This window comes from Rhincodon typus, chromosome 2 (genome assembly GCF_021869965.1).
Source record: "Rhincodon typus isolate 14 chromosome 2, sRhiTyp1.1, whole genome shotgun sequence".
Taxonomy (NCBI): Eukaryota; Metazoa; Chordata; class Chondrichthyes; order Orectolobiformes; family Rhincodontidae; genus Rhincodon; species Rhincodon typus.
Window position 1 is genome coordinate 96,005,744 of NC_063333.1, and position 17,334 is coordinate 96,023,077.

General features: G+C 39.8%; 1 protein-coding gene across 3 annotated transcripts in view; it reads right to left on the reverse strand.

Moving 5' to 3' along the window:
• The window catches only part of creb5b (cAMP responsive element binding protein 5b), a 408,265-nt gene that overhangs the window by 182,608 nt on the left and 208,323 nt on the right, over nucleotides 1–17,334 (reverse strand). Inside the window, exon 1 of one of the 3 annotated variants that reach the window (XM_048615081.1) lies at nucleotides 12,990–13,018. The exons of the other annotated variants lie outside the window; for them this stretch is intronic. Coding sequence (XP_048471038.1) covers nucleotides 12,990–13,000 — 11 coding nt within the window. The 5' untranslated portion in view covers nucleotides 13,001–13,018. Of the gene's footprint in view, nucleotides 1–12,989; nucleotides 13,019–17,334 lie in introns of those variants that run through there. 3 annotated transcript variants of the gene reach the window in all.

Consider the following 17,334-nt stretch of genomic DNA (forward strand, 5'->3'; position numbering starts at 1 on the left):
TAACTGAAATGACATTGATGAATTCAAACTCCTGTGAGGATTCTGCCAGCCAATAACTGGAGATAGCCACATATTTGGACAGTAATTGCACTTATTTTTAAGCTCCTTTTTTTTAAAAAATCTTGACTGATGTTTCCCACCATCAATGTGCCCCTCCTCCAAACACACCTTGCATACCAGAACATTTCCATTTCATTCCTCCATGACTCTGACACTATCCTCTGTCTTCCTTGGATCTCTTTTCCACTTTCCATGCCTTTACAACCCCTCTCACCATAGACTCACCTTTCCTGGTCCTGTGCCTCCATGCAGGAGTTTGTTCTCCTGCACCCCAATGAGCTTATACACTACAACAAAGTGACTGGTGCATGCCATCTTTATACAACGATCAACTGGGTGCCACCAGATTCTGGTGTGCTGCTGATTTTATATAGAAGGTAGGATTTTATTAAGTTTTGTTTCCAAGTTAATTGATATTCATGGTCTGCAAATGTATTAACATATGAGCCTGCCATAGGCCAGCTTATTGCTTAACATGGCCAAATGCGCTAATGACTATATCTCTGCATCACAAACCACAAACAATAATCCAGTATTCGCATCTTGCCTAATTAATCACTGCTTGCCATATTTTCTGTTCTTCTGGGCTCTATTAAATCTCTAGTCCTCATTCCAGTTACCCACTAAGTGCCCTTTATTTAATTGGCATACAAGGACCATTGGATCTTTTAACCTAATGCAAGACAAATTTATTTATGATTCCTGTATAATAACCAGGAATAAATTTGGACCATTGATGAAATTTAAGACTTCAGGAAACATCTGGCGAAAAAGATTCAGATGTTACTCTGATGATGGAATTTCACCAAGCTATCAACTCTCTCACTCAGCATGTTTTTTTTTCAGTTCAGAAGAAATAGATTATGGCAATGCAAAACATGTCTTCATTTTAATCTCATTCAAAGATAATGCAATTTTATAAATCATGATTATTTTAAAATTATTAAAATCATGAAATATCGGCTGGATAGAAATTATTTAAAATTAACTATGTATTATATCTGAATAAACCTTCAGTTCAACATAAACTTTCAGTAATTCAAGGAATCATAAAAATAATAACTTGCAATTATTTAATACCATTAATGTAAAATATAAGGTACTTCATAAGAGGGCTATCTAACAGCATTTGGCATCAAGCCAAATAAGAAGCTAGGATACGTGGTTGGAATATTTTATTGAGCTTAATGGATGCGGAGGGAGGGAAGTAGGTATACAGACAGAATTCCAGTCCTGGAGTTCAGAAGGCCACTGCAGCCATTGGCAGAGAAATTAAGATCAGGTTTGAGCAAGAAGCCAGAATTCAAAGAGCACAGAGATGATGGAGGGTTGTAAATTCTTGTTCTTGTCTCTGGAGGTAATGGCAAAGAAACAGAAACTGAAGCCATTGCAGATGATTCTCAGGCTATGACTGGATAGAAATGCATGGATGCAGGTGACAGCAGCCCCATCCAGAAAGATGGCAGAAGGAAGGTATAGGAAGGGAATGTGGAAGGCATTGGAGGCTCAACTGTGTCAAAGACTGGAAACAGGTCAAGATGAGGAATAATTAGTTTGCCTTGGTCACAGTCACAAACAACTTATGATTTCGATAATTCAGTACTGCGTTAGGGGCGGAAAATTGATCAGACAGATACAAACACCTTTCAAACAAGAAAGATTGGCATATATTTGGGAGGCAATAACATTAGCATGAACTTCAGAAAGGGAAGGGAGTTTGCAGATAGGACTGTGATATACAAGGACATAGGATTCTGTAATTATATCACAACGTTTTGAATTTCATTGACCATAAAATAAACGAAATGAAATTTAATTTCATAGATGTTCCTGTAAGTCAGAATAAACATCCTCATGCACCCAGATATTTGAAGCCACCCAAAATTATATAAAAATAACAAACGTCAGGGAATCAATATAAAATTGCAATCTATTTTAGGATTTAAGTAAAAGTTTGTGGACCTCAAGCATTGTTCTCTGAATGTGGGAGAGAATATAAACCTCCTTAGCATTGCATTCTTAAATATGGGTCATTCTCCACCTGTTGCAGGAGCTGTGCAAAGAGCTAGGATTGGAATGTATTATCCACATTTAATATTGATGAGCAGTTCTCTGTTACAGTCAAGCACATCCTGAGCATTATATGACAAGTGAAATTACACTAATTGTCAGTAAACAATGTGATTTTAATCATTGTTCTTATTTCTCATAAGTCTATACACTGATTAACTTTTTTAACCATCCCAAGATGATAGGGGTTTATAGAGAGACGGCTCACCTGAACATTAAGAAATGATGCCAAGAATTGTTTCCATCCCAGTTCCATCAGATAGCTAGCTTCGGATCTAAAGTGATGGGCCTTTCTCCAGATGGCTTAGACTGCTTTAGCCTGGCTGGCACGCCCAGACCATGCTGCCATGGTCCACAGTCAAGGCCTCCACTGCTGGTCCCGAGGGGAAGAGGAAATCCTACCACGTGCACTACCTCGTCCAACAATACCTAGAGGTCTCAGGCCAACAAAGAAATGTGATGATTTCCCCTATCGGCCAGGCACAGGGCAAAAGTCAGGAACCATGCAATGCCACCCCTGACAACAAGCTTTTAAAGATGGTGCGGACACAAGGGATGCTGGTGAATTCCAGAATATCTGTTGAGCAGACAGTTGTTCTGGGAATGGTGGACAGTAAGATGGGGCTAGAATGAGACCTCAGGGACACCATAAGGGTATGCTTGATAAGATACAGTAAGAAAACCAGCTAGGCCTTCGGCAAAAATACCTCCAAAAAGACTCAACACAATTCAGCAAAAAAAAAAGAGTCAGTGCAATGTTTTTGAGCTGTCAGCCAAACTGTTTACTTGGAAACCCCGCTCTACTCTAGTGAGCGTAGTTTGTGGAGAACAGCCAACATTAACAACGGTACAATGATAGTGGTTGGTGTAATGTCAACAAACAGCTAATGTAATTGCTAGAGCAGATGATCAATTTTCATTGATACAGGTAAGCTCTTTGAATTTTGTTTCGAACCGCTGGGAACTTCACAGCTTGAGGTTTTGAATCTTCGATGACACATTTATTTTTAAACTATCGTATTTTAAATAATTTGATGATTCCACAAACCTTCAAGAGTATTTATAACTATTCTAAAACTTCATAACTTTCAAACTATGTGTTAAGGTCCTGTTCTAAAGCCAAATTTGGGTTTGTCTGAACTCAGCACTGAGCTAAAATGTCCTTGCAGCATTTGGGGTTCTCATGTTTGTGATTCACATCCTGCTCCCTTTCTGCTACAGGCAGAAATGTAATGTCTCAGAAAGAGGGGGAGGACTTCTGGACCAGGTTACCACCCCACCATTTCTAAAGGTCTGTAGAGTCTCCGTGATTCCGTAGAATTCCTGTCTAAAACTCCGTGACACTTATCTGGTCCTGCCCCAATTTCCTTTCACCTGGTACCTCTCTAATCATTGATTTGCATTCCCAATAAAATAAATTTATCATCATCCTTGCCTTTGAAATGTGATGCTGTTGGGCTCATGGCCAATGTAAGTTACGGTCAAAGTGGTGATCTGCGCATGGTACTTGATCTGAGTTGGGATGAAATACAAGGAAGGCAGAAAGCTTATTTATATCTTTGCTGGTCCGGATGTGTTCTTACCCACCATAAATCTCCACCCTGTGATCTAAGGATTTTCAGTCAGAGAACTTGACCTTTAATGACAGCTGCACCTACCAAGCACATACACGAGAGAGAACGTGTGCTATCCTTTTCAGACGAGCTCAGTGCCCTGGTTCATCGTACAACACTACATCGTGGTCGATGGTCGTCAGGATGAACTGGATTAACCCGAGGGAAGGCAAGTTTACAAACACTAATGCCAAATTTTAACTGACATGGGGTGTGGGGTGGGGTTGGGAAGGGGTTGTGGTGGCACATGTTTGGATGCAGGAAAGGAAATGTTTAAAGCCCGAAAAAGGTGACATCGCATTAGGAACCTGACATGATTTCGCCTATTTCTGGGTTCAAACCTTTGCAGGCCAGCGGGAAACTGGCTTGGAGCTGGCAGCTAAATTATTTCAATATTTCAATATTTAATTCCTTAATTAAATGAAGAGAGATTTAACCCCGAATTCTGGCCTTAACAGCATTTTCTGGCTTTCCTGAACTGTCTGGAACTTGCCAGAGGTCAACAAGGTAAGAACATAAAAACATAGTAAGGAAAGGAAAGGGAGCATGAGTAAGCTGATCAATCCCTTGACCCTGCTCCACCATTCAATAAGATCATGGCTGACTGGTTGAAGGCATCAACTCTACTTTCCTGCCTGACTCCCTCACCTTCCTGGTACATCAATATCTTAAATATGCTCAATGAACTAGTCAGAGATCTCCAAAGGCGAACAACTTCCGAGAGAAATAAAATCCTTCTGTATCTCCGTCTTAGATTGAAGACACACTCCTGTGAAGCTGTGCCCCCTTCTTCTAGATTCCCTGATGAGGGGCAACAGTCAGTTTTTACTGTGAAGAAGGAAATAGAGTCTAGAGAAAGCTGAGAAATAGACTTTTATGTTTTAAAAACAGTTCACATTACAGAAGAGGAAGTTCAGGAAGTCTTAGAGAATAGAATATAAAGGTGGATAAATCTCCAGGACCTGATCAAATGTATCCCAGAATGTTGTGGGAAGTAAGGGAGAAAATTACGTGACCCCTTGCAAAAATATTTGCATCATCTATAACTACAGGTGAGGTGCCTGATGGCTGGAGGGTGGCTAATGTTGTACCTTTGTTTAACAAAGATTGTAAGGAGAAACCAGGGAACTACAGACCTGTGAGTCTGACTTCGGTTGTGGGTAAATTGTTGGAGGTGATTATAAAAGTTAGGACTTACGGACATTTAAAGAGGCAAAAATTGATTAGGGACAGTCAGCATGGTTTTCTGCGAGGAAAATGGTGTCTCACAAACTTGATTGAGTTTTTTGAGGAAGTTACCAAAAAGGTTGATGACGGCAGAGCAGTAGACATTGTTTATTTGGATTTTAGTTAAGCCTTTGACAAGGTTCTGTGTAGTAGACTGTGTAATAATTAGTAAAGTTTGGTCACATGGGATTTAGGGTGAGTTGCCAATTGGATACATAATTGGCTCAAAGGCAGGAGACAGAGAGTAATGGCGGAAGGTTGCTCTGCGGACCGGAGGCCTGTGACCAGCGATGTTCCACAGGGATCGGTTCTGGGTCCTCTTGGTCATTTATATAAATGATTTAGATAAGAATATGGAAGGCATGGTTAATAAGTTTGAGGATGACACCAAATTTGGTGGCATTGTAGACAGTGAAGAAGGTTTTCTAAGATTACAAAGGGATCTTGATCAAATGGGTCAATGGGCTGAAAAATGGCAAATGGAGTTCAATCTGGATAAATATGAGGTATTGTATTTTGCACAACAAACAAGGATAGGGTTTATACAATTAATGGTAGAGTCTTGGGTAGTCTTGTAAAACAGAGGAACCTAAGGGTGCAGATACGTAATTCTTTAAAACTTGGATCACACACAGACAGGATAGTTAAAAAGATGTTTGGCACGCTTGCCTTCATAGCTCAGTCCTTTGAGAATAGGAGTTGGGATATTATGTTAAGATTGAACAGGACATTGGTGAGGCCTCTTCTGGAATATTGTGTCCAGTTATAGGAAGGATATTATCAAACTGGAGAAGGTTCAGAAGAGATTTACCAGAATGTTGCTGTGTACGGAACATTTGAGTTATAAGGAAAAGCTCAATAGGTTGGGACTTTTTTCACTGGAATGTAGGAGGTTGAGAGGGAACCTGATGGACGTTTATAAAATAATGAGAGATATAGAGTTGATGGTAGGTTTCTGATCCCTAAAATGGGGAATTTCAAGACTAGTGGATAAATTTTTAAGGTGAGAGGAGAGAGATTTAAGAAAGACATAAGAGGTGAATTTTTTACACAGAAGGTGGTTTGCGTTTGGAACGAACTTTACTGATGAAGTGGTGTATGCTGGTACAATTACAACTTTTAAAAGACATTTGGATGGATACATGAATGTAAAAGGTTTGGAGGGATATGGGCCAGGAGCAGGCAGGTGGGACTAGTTTAGTTTAGGATTACGTTCAGCACGAACCCCGAAGAGTCTGTTTCCATGCTGTATGACTCTATGACTCTGTCTACTGTCTCAAGTTCTCTCAGAGTTTTGCATATTTCAATAAGATCGCTACTTATTCTTCTAAATTCCACAAATTATAGGCCCATCCTGCTCAAACATTTCTAAGACAACTCCTTCAGTCCATGAGTCAACCTAGTGAACACTCTCAATGCCTGCAATTGAAACGATATCCTGTCTTAAATACGGAGTCCAAGGCCTCTATGTAGTACTCTAGGGGTGGTCTCACCACCATCCTGTACAGTGATACCACAGGTGGAATCTTCCATTCCCAGAGGCAATAGGCTAAAAAAAAGAAACTTAATTGGGTTGAATAGTGGTGGACCACTGTTGGTCCTAGGGGAAGAAAAAATCCTACTTCTGCATCACCTCGTCCAACAATATCTCCAGGTCCTTGTCTGCAAAGCAGGGCATTAATTTCCCCCGTCTGGGGAAAATATCAGCAATTTGGCAGGATCAGAATCATGAATCAGGATCAGGCAATTCATGACCACTTAAGAGACAATTTCTATCTGGTACAGAATTATTTCAGCTCCAGGCAGGGCAAGAAAGAATCTGGTTGACCAGTGTAGGCAAGCAGTCAGTTGGTTGGGAGCTCCCTCAATCCTGTGCAGGTTAATACAGATGAAGGAACTGGATATAGGACAGGGTGGGAGGGGAGGGGGGTGGTGGGCGGGGGCACTGAGTGTGACCCCTCTGCCCTTTGATCTCCTAACCTCCTCCCCACTGAAATTTCCAACCTCAGAAACCACCCTGCCCAAAATGATTCATAGCTCTCCCATGGGCAATCCTCCATCCTAGGAGTCCAGGGCAGAGGCATTGTACAAGCAGCAACCACACTACCTCCACTGTGTTTCTGGGTTCCGTTGACCTTTGACTGGCTGACAGCTCTTGGTAACCAGAACTTCATGGTCCTGGGTCCCAATACTGACAAAAAGCCCATCAGAACCAATGAGTTACCTGATTGCTGGAGGGTCCAATTGGCTTTCTTGACTTGACAGACTGTGATTCTCCTCATCTAATCTCTCCTGCTTTTGGAGTCAGTCCAAAAACGAGAAGTTAACACCAACAGCCAGGATGGGTGTTAAGTGAGTGGTAGAGAAACACGAGGCTGGAAGAACAGCAGCATCTGGAGGAAAAGAGAAGTCAACGTTTCAGGTATTATCCTTCTTCAGGACCCAAAACATTGGCTGCTTCTTTCCTCCAGATGCTGCCTGCCTTGCTGTGTTCTTCCAGCCTCCTGTTTGTCTACTTTGGATTCCAGCATCTGCAGTTATTTTTTGTGTCTGGTTGTTCAGTGAAACTCACAGGTTGGGAAGCTTTCAAATAGTGAAACTGAATAGATAAAGCTCTCCCGAGGTTCAAGGCTAGTGGAACAATCAGGAATAAGCAATAAACGCTGACCTTGACAGTCTAATTAAAATGCCAGGGATGGATTGTGTGGGGGAAAGAATGACAGGATGACTAGAAAGCACAGTTACAAGATGGTAGGTAGCAACTTGTGAGCTCTGACTGCCCAGGAGAAGATGGGAGGTGGTGACTGGAGAGGGAATTTAAGTTTTATGCAAGAGAATGATGGGAAAGTCTAATTATGGGACTTGGTGCCAAAAAGTTCTATGTTACACACCTTTTTGGTCCTCACGTTGTCCTTAAATCTTTTGAAGCACTGCACCCATGTCCAAGGTACTATACTCCTGCTTCTCACTTTCTCACCCTCTCCCATCTGTACTTGTGTGATTGCAAAGCCTTTCACTCCTTGGCAAACATCACCTTGCTGGTCAAGTCCCACAGCAGGCTCTCCAGTAAGAGCAAGGTCAAACAATAGGTTGGTGTAGTCTTCCTTGGATTTTCCATTCCTGCGGTTGTTGAAGCTTCAGAAATCAATGTACAGTTCAGCCAATCTGACCATAGCCAGGGTCACTTTAAATTGAAATCCTTCCTTTCACATCATCATGCTTATTTTCTCTGATTGGTCAGGAAACCCAGAAGCAAGATGTTAACCTAATTATGAAGGAGGGTCACTGGAGTTAAATCTGCTTTCTCTCCACAGGTGCTGCCAGACCTGCTGAATTTCTCCAGCAATTGCTGTTTTTGTTTCAGATTTCCAGCAATTGCAGTTCTTTGTTTTATTATAGCAAGATGTTAAAATGGCGATTGGTTAAAGGGCCAGCGCAAAACCTGCTGACAGAGTCAATGGATTCCAGATCTCTCACCAGGCTCCCCACTTGAGGATCACATTAGGATATAATTCTGATTTCCAGTGAGGCTCAGGTCAGAATGTAAAACAATGAATATCTGCCTGACCCACACCCAACCTTTCACCAATTACTACTTGCATTGTGCTGTACTCATTTTGAATTTAAATCCACACAGCAACTGTATTTAATAAAGATAAACAGAGGGTACAATGTTGGAAACTAGCAAAGAATACGTTGAAATAAGTCTAAAAGTTTTTTTAAAAAGCACGAAAAAGGGTGAGCTGAGGCAGAGGTGACTTTGGGTGATGATACACAGGTGGTCTTAAGAATTGTTCAAATACGTGGTTGGAAACTTATCTCCGAGTTGGGTTGTGACCAGACTGGCCTCAATTGTTGCCAAGGAGAAGATCTCGGCAATGGATTTTTGAGTAAGGATCAGAAATGATTGCTTCAGTCTTCCCAATACTTGATTGAATGTGATTTCCACTTCTCCAGTGCTGAATGTCAAACTAGACTGATGATTTACACCATTTAGCCTTGTCCTTGGGGATAACATGCACATTCCTTTCTGCAGGTCGTCTTTTTATGTTAAATGAATTCAAGTTGTTGCTATCACTGAGGTGAATTTATCCAAATAAACAACAAACTATGTATTATTATTAATTATTTATGGTTTTTTTTACCAACAAGTGCTCAATGTTTTTCTATCACCTGACAATTATACATGCACATGTATCTATTTATTAAGTGTTACCATGGTCCCACAGTTTAAGATAGTTTTTCTTCTTAACTGGGATTCCCTACCTGTTTTCTTCTACAGAAATAATAAGGCGGTACCTGTTAACTGGCTCAAAAGCAAATCTCTTTTTCGAGACATCCATAAAATGGTTTTACCTCACAACGAGCCTTAAAACAAAGAGCCAACAGTGTCTGTCCTGTGCAGACATGCAAAGCAATCAAGTGATTCATGAGAAAGGGAAGACTGAACTTCTTTTACAGAAACAACAATCTGCCCTAAGGCAAATTTCTTATTCCAGGTGATTAGAGCAACTCAGTCAGTTTAGGTGTGTGTAAGCTAATGTGAAGAATCTTTGTTTTACAGTATTGCAGTAATACTAAAATAAAATACATTTGACAATTCAAAAGAAAGTCTGTATTGGTTCCACACAATTTGAGCAATGTCAAAGGTTTAACAAATTTGATTTAGTTATATGTGGAAACTACATAGCTAAGTAATTTCAGTTCCAATTGACTCAGATTGTTTTTCTTGGGCCCGGCAGCTCAGACAAATTAAATTCAGTCAGTCAATCAGTTGTAAAACAGCTGGGTTTGATTGGCTAATGAATTTAGTTAAAATTAGGTGGATGATTAAATGAAAAATGCAATTCAATAGATAATTTATTCTTTGCTGTCGAACTTTTAGTTGTTCTCAATTGTTCAATTTGCTTAGAACCTCCTAGTATTAAGTTAATTCTTAATAACTAAAAAGATACCAGTATTGAATAAACCAAAGTCAAAAATTTGTCCTTGGGTTGAAGATGATTTTTCTGATATATCTACCTCAAAGTATTTGATCTTACATAATTTCGCAGTTTCCTTAGGTCCTATTGTCACCGTGGTCTGTGCATAAGCACTATAACCATAAAAGTAACATGTCCTTCTTTATAATATCTGAATTCTAATCAACTTGATTACTGCCACCCAGAAGTGAATATATTATTGCCCACGTTACCGAGGGAGAAACAACCAGTTTTGATTTAGTTTAGCCACATCTCTGTCAATCACACCTGTTATAGGGCAAATAACCAGAATAACGCAAAATACAGACATGGAAATGATGCTCCCTCAATGCTTTAACCATTTATTTATTTTGCATTTGGCCACACCAAGCAGGAAGGTACCAAGTTTGATTCTCTCTACCAACTGAATTATCTAATCTAAGCAGGGATGCAAATTTAAAAATTAAAATTGGCTGCAAAAATGCTGATTTAGAGAAGATCAAATTGGCAGGGTCGCCATTCCTGAGAGACCCTTATTATGAGTGCACATCTGAGGACTTCTGAGTACAGGCAGAATTTGATTCTTCTGTGATGCCCCTCCCCTCGCCCCATGATGTACAATTTTACCTGAGAGGAACGGGTGTTCGGGTGAGGTCAAACCAGCTAGAAGTCAAAATTTCAGGAGACAAGAAAGAAACACACTTCCTTCCATCTTAAGGAATTAAAGCAGATAGCACGGTTTTAAATAAAGGAAGGTTTGATGCACACATAATGGAGAAAAGATAAAGGTATGTGTGACAGTCTTGGAAGATGAATTTAGAATGGAACGTAGCTAATTTGAAGTATAAATAATCATAAATGGGCTGTTTTTATGCTTTTTATTCTGTGTTTTTGATTAAGATAAAATGGAATAAAGAATCATTGCAATGCTGCATTGTGTAATATCAGTTTTATGATAAAATCGTGGGAGATTGATTGTGGTCCTAATATTGCTCTAATTCCTGGTGGTCATCTGCATTTTTGTTCAACTGTCCTGAACAAATGTTATTTTGTAGCTTTATAGGGTAAATCCTGTTAAGTGTAGTCTATGCTAAAATGTAGAAAGTAAATAACAGCTTAACAGTACACAAAATGATTGATCCAATCCAGATATATCACTGGCTGACAATCGATAACTTGTAAAACTTCAAGTACCTTAAATACTGAAATGTCACCTCTGCCCCTGTCAAAATAAAAACAGTATTTTTAAGTATTCCTATCCATCATTTGCATTTACTCCCTATCAAAACATACAAGGCCAGGTTTTATTACTGATCAAATGTCTGCTACTTTCAGCTACTACATTTTAAATAAATTGTAAATGACATGAATTCTGGAAGCCACTTACATCATTTGAACTATCGTCTAGGATGCTAAAGTAAAGTGAGAAAGGTGCATTAGTAATAAACTGGGTTAGTGCACCAAGGTCCTGTGCCATATCGTAAAAGGGTACAGGTTCACTTCTTAAGATTCATTGCATGGCATTTATACCGTACATCGGTTAAAGTTCCTTTGGAGGACATATTTCTTCACATGGAGAAAAAGTGAATTGGTGATGGAAGCAGGTTTGTGGGAATGGTATGGAGGAACAATATTAGGGTCATCCCACTTACTTGGGCCTGCTAATAGTGTGTCACCGATAGAGATGGACAAACAAATCTTCTGCCTGTTTCTTGACTATAGAATAGGACTGATACAGTTTCAAAATTTATATCTAAAATTATTCACAAAAAAACTGAAAATTGGAAGTCTCACAAAACATTTGTTTTATCTTAGTTTTACTAGAAACCTGCAATAAAACACTTAAAGCTGTTTTATTAAATATCTTTTCCCTTTTAATTTGGAATTTTAGTTTCTTTGTTATTATCTATGACTTTAGACATCTTAAAGAAATGGGCAAAGAAAGAACTATATGTATTGTATCTAACCCAGTGGTAAGCATAGCATATGTCTGGTAAAAGGAATATCTTCTGCACAGCTCCAATAACATTTAAAAAGGCAAATGACAGCAAATCAACTTTGTGGCATTTTATATGTTGACTGCCTTCTAACAATAATATAAACAATCAACAGAACTGAAACCAATTTCAGAAAAAATAACAAAAAGTATAGAAAGAAAAGAGTTTAAAATGCTTTGCAATGGAAGGCAGCACTGAAAAGCTTCTTTGTTTTATAATGCCTGAGCATAGCTTAAATACAATTATGCTTCTTGTTAGACGTTTCCTACTATGACTGTTCTTAAGTGAGGTGGCTCAGATTTTTATCTCAGCTGTTCTTAAATTAAATTAATGCAGAATTGCTCCCAGTCACCTGGAATCAACAAGTTTTTCCTACAGTAAGCTTAATTTGCATTGTGTCTGTGTTAGGTGTATTTATGTCAGTACTAAGTTACAAAAACTGTACAGCCAGACATTTTATAACTATATCTTTTTTGGGCAGATCTACTTCAGAGCAAGCATTTTAATTTCTGTATGCACTTGAACCAAATTAGTCCGACATGTGAGATAAAAACTTGAAGCATTTTAAGACTCTGTATGACAAAACAGATGTTCGGTTTACGTTTTATAACACACTACATTTTGCAAGGTTACCTAACACCTCAATAAGTACATTAACACCTTACCGCTAAAGAGCTTCAAAGTCCGACTGACTTAAGATAAGTCAGTGGTTACAGCCAGCTGTTAGCTACAGATAAGTGTCAGGCTAATCCTCTAGAGACCAGGTGAATACTTCCCCTGCCCTTTACTCTCAGCTTGCTGAGCTAATTAGGAGCTTATGCATTACATCATTGTATATAGGATTGCTCACCGAACCTTCACTCTATCAATCCACATGCAGGCATATCTCTAGTACTAACTTAGTAGAACAATACAGCAAAACCAAAACAATCCACTTGATATGTTGACAGAGCCATGGAAAACTTTTTACACCAAATGAAAAGATCCAAAAGATAATATTTGTAAAGATTTTAAAAGCTGCTCAATAACTAGTAAATGAAAGTTGAAAATTGATAACAAACCTCATGGACATCACCGAGCTTGAATTCCCTGCTGATGTACAGAACATGAGAGCACAGTGTACATGAAGGATAAGAGCCAAGGCTTAACTAGCCCGTGTGAGTCATATCCTGCCCATCTGACTCCATGCCAGACAATGATGTAATGAACTGGCCACTCTCCCCAGCTCAGCACTATGAAGTCACCACTATATCTGGCAAGCCCAAAGTAAACTTAATGTAACCAAAACAACCCCAGGCCAAGTTCCAGACATACAGAGACTCGGTGGTGCTATTACCATTGGAAACGGGATAAACAGACAGGGAAACAGTGCCGCCTCAAAGAAGCAGCAGCTGTTTAAAGTTCAGAATAAACACTTTGAGCAGGGTAAGTGATTTATTGGTTTTAATCAGAATCAAGATAGAGTGAACAGAAATGCAATGTGCACAGTACTTCTATTTCACTCCAAGAAAATTCCGATAAAATAAATCATGACAAGCTTTTACAGCCAGTTTGAGGTTATGTTGTATCAAGTTTGTTATGAATCAAAGCTAGATTTTATGTTGTAGAATTCATAAATAATTATTGAAAAAGATGATTGCAAAAAAGATTACTTCATCATCATCAATGGAAAGAAAGCAGTAATTGCAGTGGCGTTTCCTATCAAATTTGAACAACAATTTTCAGTTTTTAAAATTAAGTAAGAATTTTTTTCACCTAAAGATATTGTCAAACATACAGCCTTTTCAAATGCTGTTTACATTTTTTTAAAAAATTACTGTGCAATGAATATTATAAAATAATTTGCTGAAACTTATTGTTGTCAGATTATCAATATTAATTAAATGCTTAATGTATTCATATGTCACCCCTCTAACTAAGATGTTATCCTTTTAAAGTAAATGGGTTAATATGTCGGTTAAAATAAATGGTCAGAAAGGTTTCGTACAAATGTTTTACCATCGACATCTAACGTACTCATTATACTTTTAAGCTTTTCTACAAGCCTTTTAGGTCTTATCATTGTAAATGTAAATATATTCATAAATTACTTTTTGTGAAATAGGAGAATTTTAGGGAAAAATTGCAAAACACTACTGCTAATTCGGGGTCTCAACAGGTGCAATAAATGCTTAGAAAGGAGGTGACCATACCATTCCATAACGCCACCTCTCCACCCATTCTCAAACCTAGGGAAGCTTTAGATCAGCAATAGAACTTTCCATTTTCAACCGTTTACATCTAATCCTCTTAAAATGAAAAAGAGTTGTGAAAAATTATATTGTCCTACTAGTAAATAAATACCTTACATTATTCATAATTTCATTGAGAAGTCTATTAAAATTTGGGCAAAACAAGGGCTCACTTTAAATATTACCATCTCCAAAGCCTAACTAGAGATTGCCTTACCTGCTGCAGTCAAATTGCATTTTTATTGCGTAATTCTATTTTGATGTCTTCTCTAACTTTGTGCGTATCTTCTCCCAATCGCGTAATAATAATTCACCTCATTAAATCTCCCCATATCCGTCAAAAATCAAATGCTCCCTCTCAAACCTTAGGATCTTTGGAAAACATCTCCTACCTTCATTCTTCCCATACAAACTACACTGAACAATGCTTCCTTGGCAACACGTACCTAAATCTAAACTCCCCAAACCTTTTGTCCTCTGATTTCCATAGCTTCCTCATATCAACAATCCCACCTTTCAATAATAATAGCCACTCAGATCCACGGCCACTCTTACAAACTCTCTATCCCATACAACCTTTCCACTGGCAAAACTGAAGTTAATGGAAATCCGGATGAAATCTTTCACTGGATGGAATCATACCTAGTAAAAAGAAACATGATTGTGGTTGTTGAAAGCCTGTTATCTCAGTCCCAGGAAATTACTGCAGGAGTTTCTCAAGGTAGTGCCATAGCCCAAACATCTTTACTGTTTCATCAATCATCTTGCCTCCATCACATTTTCAGAAGTGGGAATGTTTAATGATGATGGAACCATGTTTATCACATTCACAACTTGTCAGATATTGAAACAGTTTGTGTTCATATTGTATCCATTGACCAGAAGTTAACTGGATTAGCCAAATAAATACTGTGGCTACAAGAGCAGGTCAAAAGTGAGTAATTCTGCAGTGAATAATTCATCTCCTGACTCTCCAAATCCTGTGCACTATCCACAAAGCTCAAGTCAGTAACATGATGAAATATATTCATCCCCCCCAGGAAATTGGGAATATCTCAAAAAGCATTCAAGGAGTTTGATACCATCAAGGATAAAGCAGTCTACTTGATGCTGCAAGCATTTTAAAATTCACTCCATCCACTACCACTCACAGTGATAGCAGTGTGTGTCATTTACCAATGCACTGTAACAACTTACCAATACTATCTCGACAGCATCTTCCAAATCCGTGACCTCTACTACCTAGTGGGACAGGACAGCAGACATATGGGAGCACACCTACAAGTTCCCCTCCAAATCAACCTGATTAGGAACAATATCACCATTCCTTCATAGTCAATGGATCAAAATCTGGGAAATTCCTTGGAAGAATGTCATGGGTATACCTGCAACAGTGGTTAAGGAAGGCAGATCATCATTACCATCCTGACCACAATTAGCGATAGGCAATACATGCTCGCCCATAAGCAAGCAACACCAACATCCTATGGAAGATCAAAAACAACTTTGACAACATTGACCACTAATAAGCTATCTCTGGCTATTTCATCAACTTCTTTGTCAGTCATCTGTACATGGTCTCAGTAAACCTCCTAATCCAACTTTCTCTCCTTCAAGGCTTACTTGATATTCACGTCTCAGATTTCCCAATCACTCAACCCTCTCATTCCTACCATTTATCCAGCAAAATTTCCACCTTGACAACGTTAAATCTGATAATACAAATTTGAGTATATCTGGCACAAGACCAGCCAGGTCATTTATCACCAGAACTGACCGACTCCGTTAAACAAGATCCCTAATAGCAAGGAAACCTACAGCTGAAACACAAGTCAGTTGGCTGGGAAGTAGTGAACATTACATTAAATTTGTCAAAGACATAAAGAGACAAGGTTATACAAAACTATGATGACTGTAAAGGATCACAGGAGGATAATCTGGTTAGTGAAATTGGCACGTAAGTAGCAATTGCAATTTAATATAGAATAATGTGATGTAATGTATTTTGTGAAGGAAAGCAAGAACTTGATTTATATAGTGTCTGTAATGTAGTAAAATGTTCCAAGGCACTTCACAGTCATGCAATCAGCCATAAATTGGCATGAAAGCGAAAGAAGGAAACCATGGGCAGATCTTTGTTGTGGTGTTGGGTGTCTCGCCTACAGGCTGGAGAGCCAGCAAGAGGCCTCTTTTCAGGAAAGACTGAAAATCAGGCAGTGCCGAGCCCACCAGCAGGCCTTTCCGAGGAGCGAACATCCAGGGCTTTGTGAGGTCCGCCCAGTGAGAGTTGCCACATCAGAGGCCGGCAACTCTTGCAGTCGGCAGCACCACAGAGGAGGCCATGACTGCTGAAGAACACCTCTCCAGTGTTTGTCAAGTTGTGGAGGACCCAGGCCACAAGTAAGTAATGTGGTGGTGGTGGGGGAAGTGGGGGGCAGGTGGAGAGAGAACATATAAACTGTCGGACACAGGAGATGAGGGTAAGGGACTCAGAAGCAAGGACAGTGGTGGGATAATCCCACCTCAAAACAAGGCGATAAGTAATCCAGAGATAGTAGGAACTGCAGATGCTGGAGAATCTTAGATAACAAGGTGTGGAGCTGGATGAACACAGCAGACCAAGCAGCATCAGAGGAGCAGGAAGGCTGACGTTTCGGGCCTAGACCCTTCTTCAGAAATGGGGGAGGGGAAGGGGGTTCTGAAATAAATAGGGAGAGAGGGGGAGGCGGATAGAAGATGGATAGAGGAGAAGATAGGTGGAGAGGAGACAGACAGGTCGAAGAGGCGGGGATGGAGCCACTAAAGGTGAGTCTAGGTGGGGAGGTAGGGAGGAGATAGGTCAGTCCAGGGAGGACGGACAGGTCAAGGGAGCGGGATGAGGTTAGTAGGTAGGAGATGGGGGTGGGGCTTGAGGTGGGAGGAGGGGATAGGTGGGAGGAAGGACAGGTTAGGGAGGCGGGGACGAGCTGGGCTGGTTTTGGGATGCGGTAGGGGGAGGGGAGATTTTGAAGCTTGTGAAATCCACATTGATACCATTGGGCTGCAGGGTTCCCAAGCGGAATATGAGGTGCTGTTCCTGCAACCTTCGGGTAACATCGCTGTGGCACTGCAGGAGGCCCTAGGTTGGACATGTCATCTGAGGAATGGGAGGGGGAGTTGAAATGGTTCGCGACTG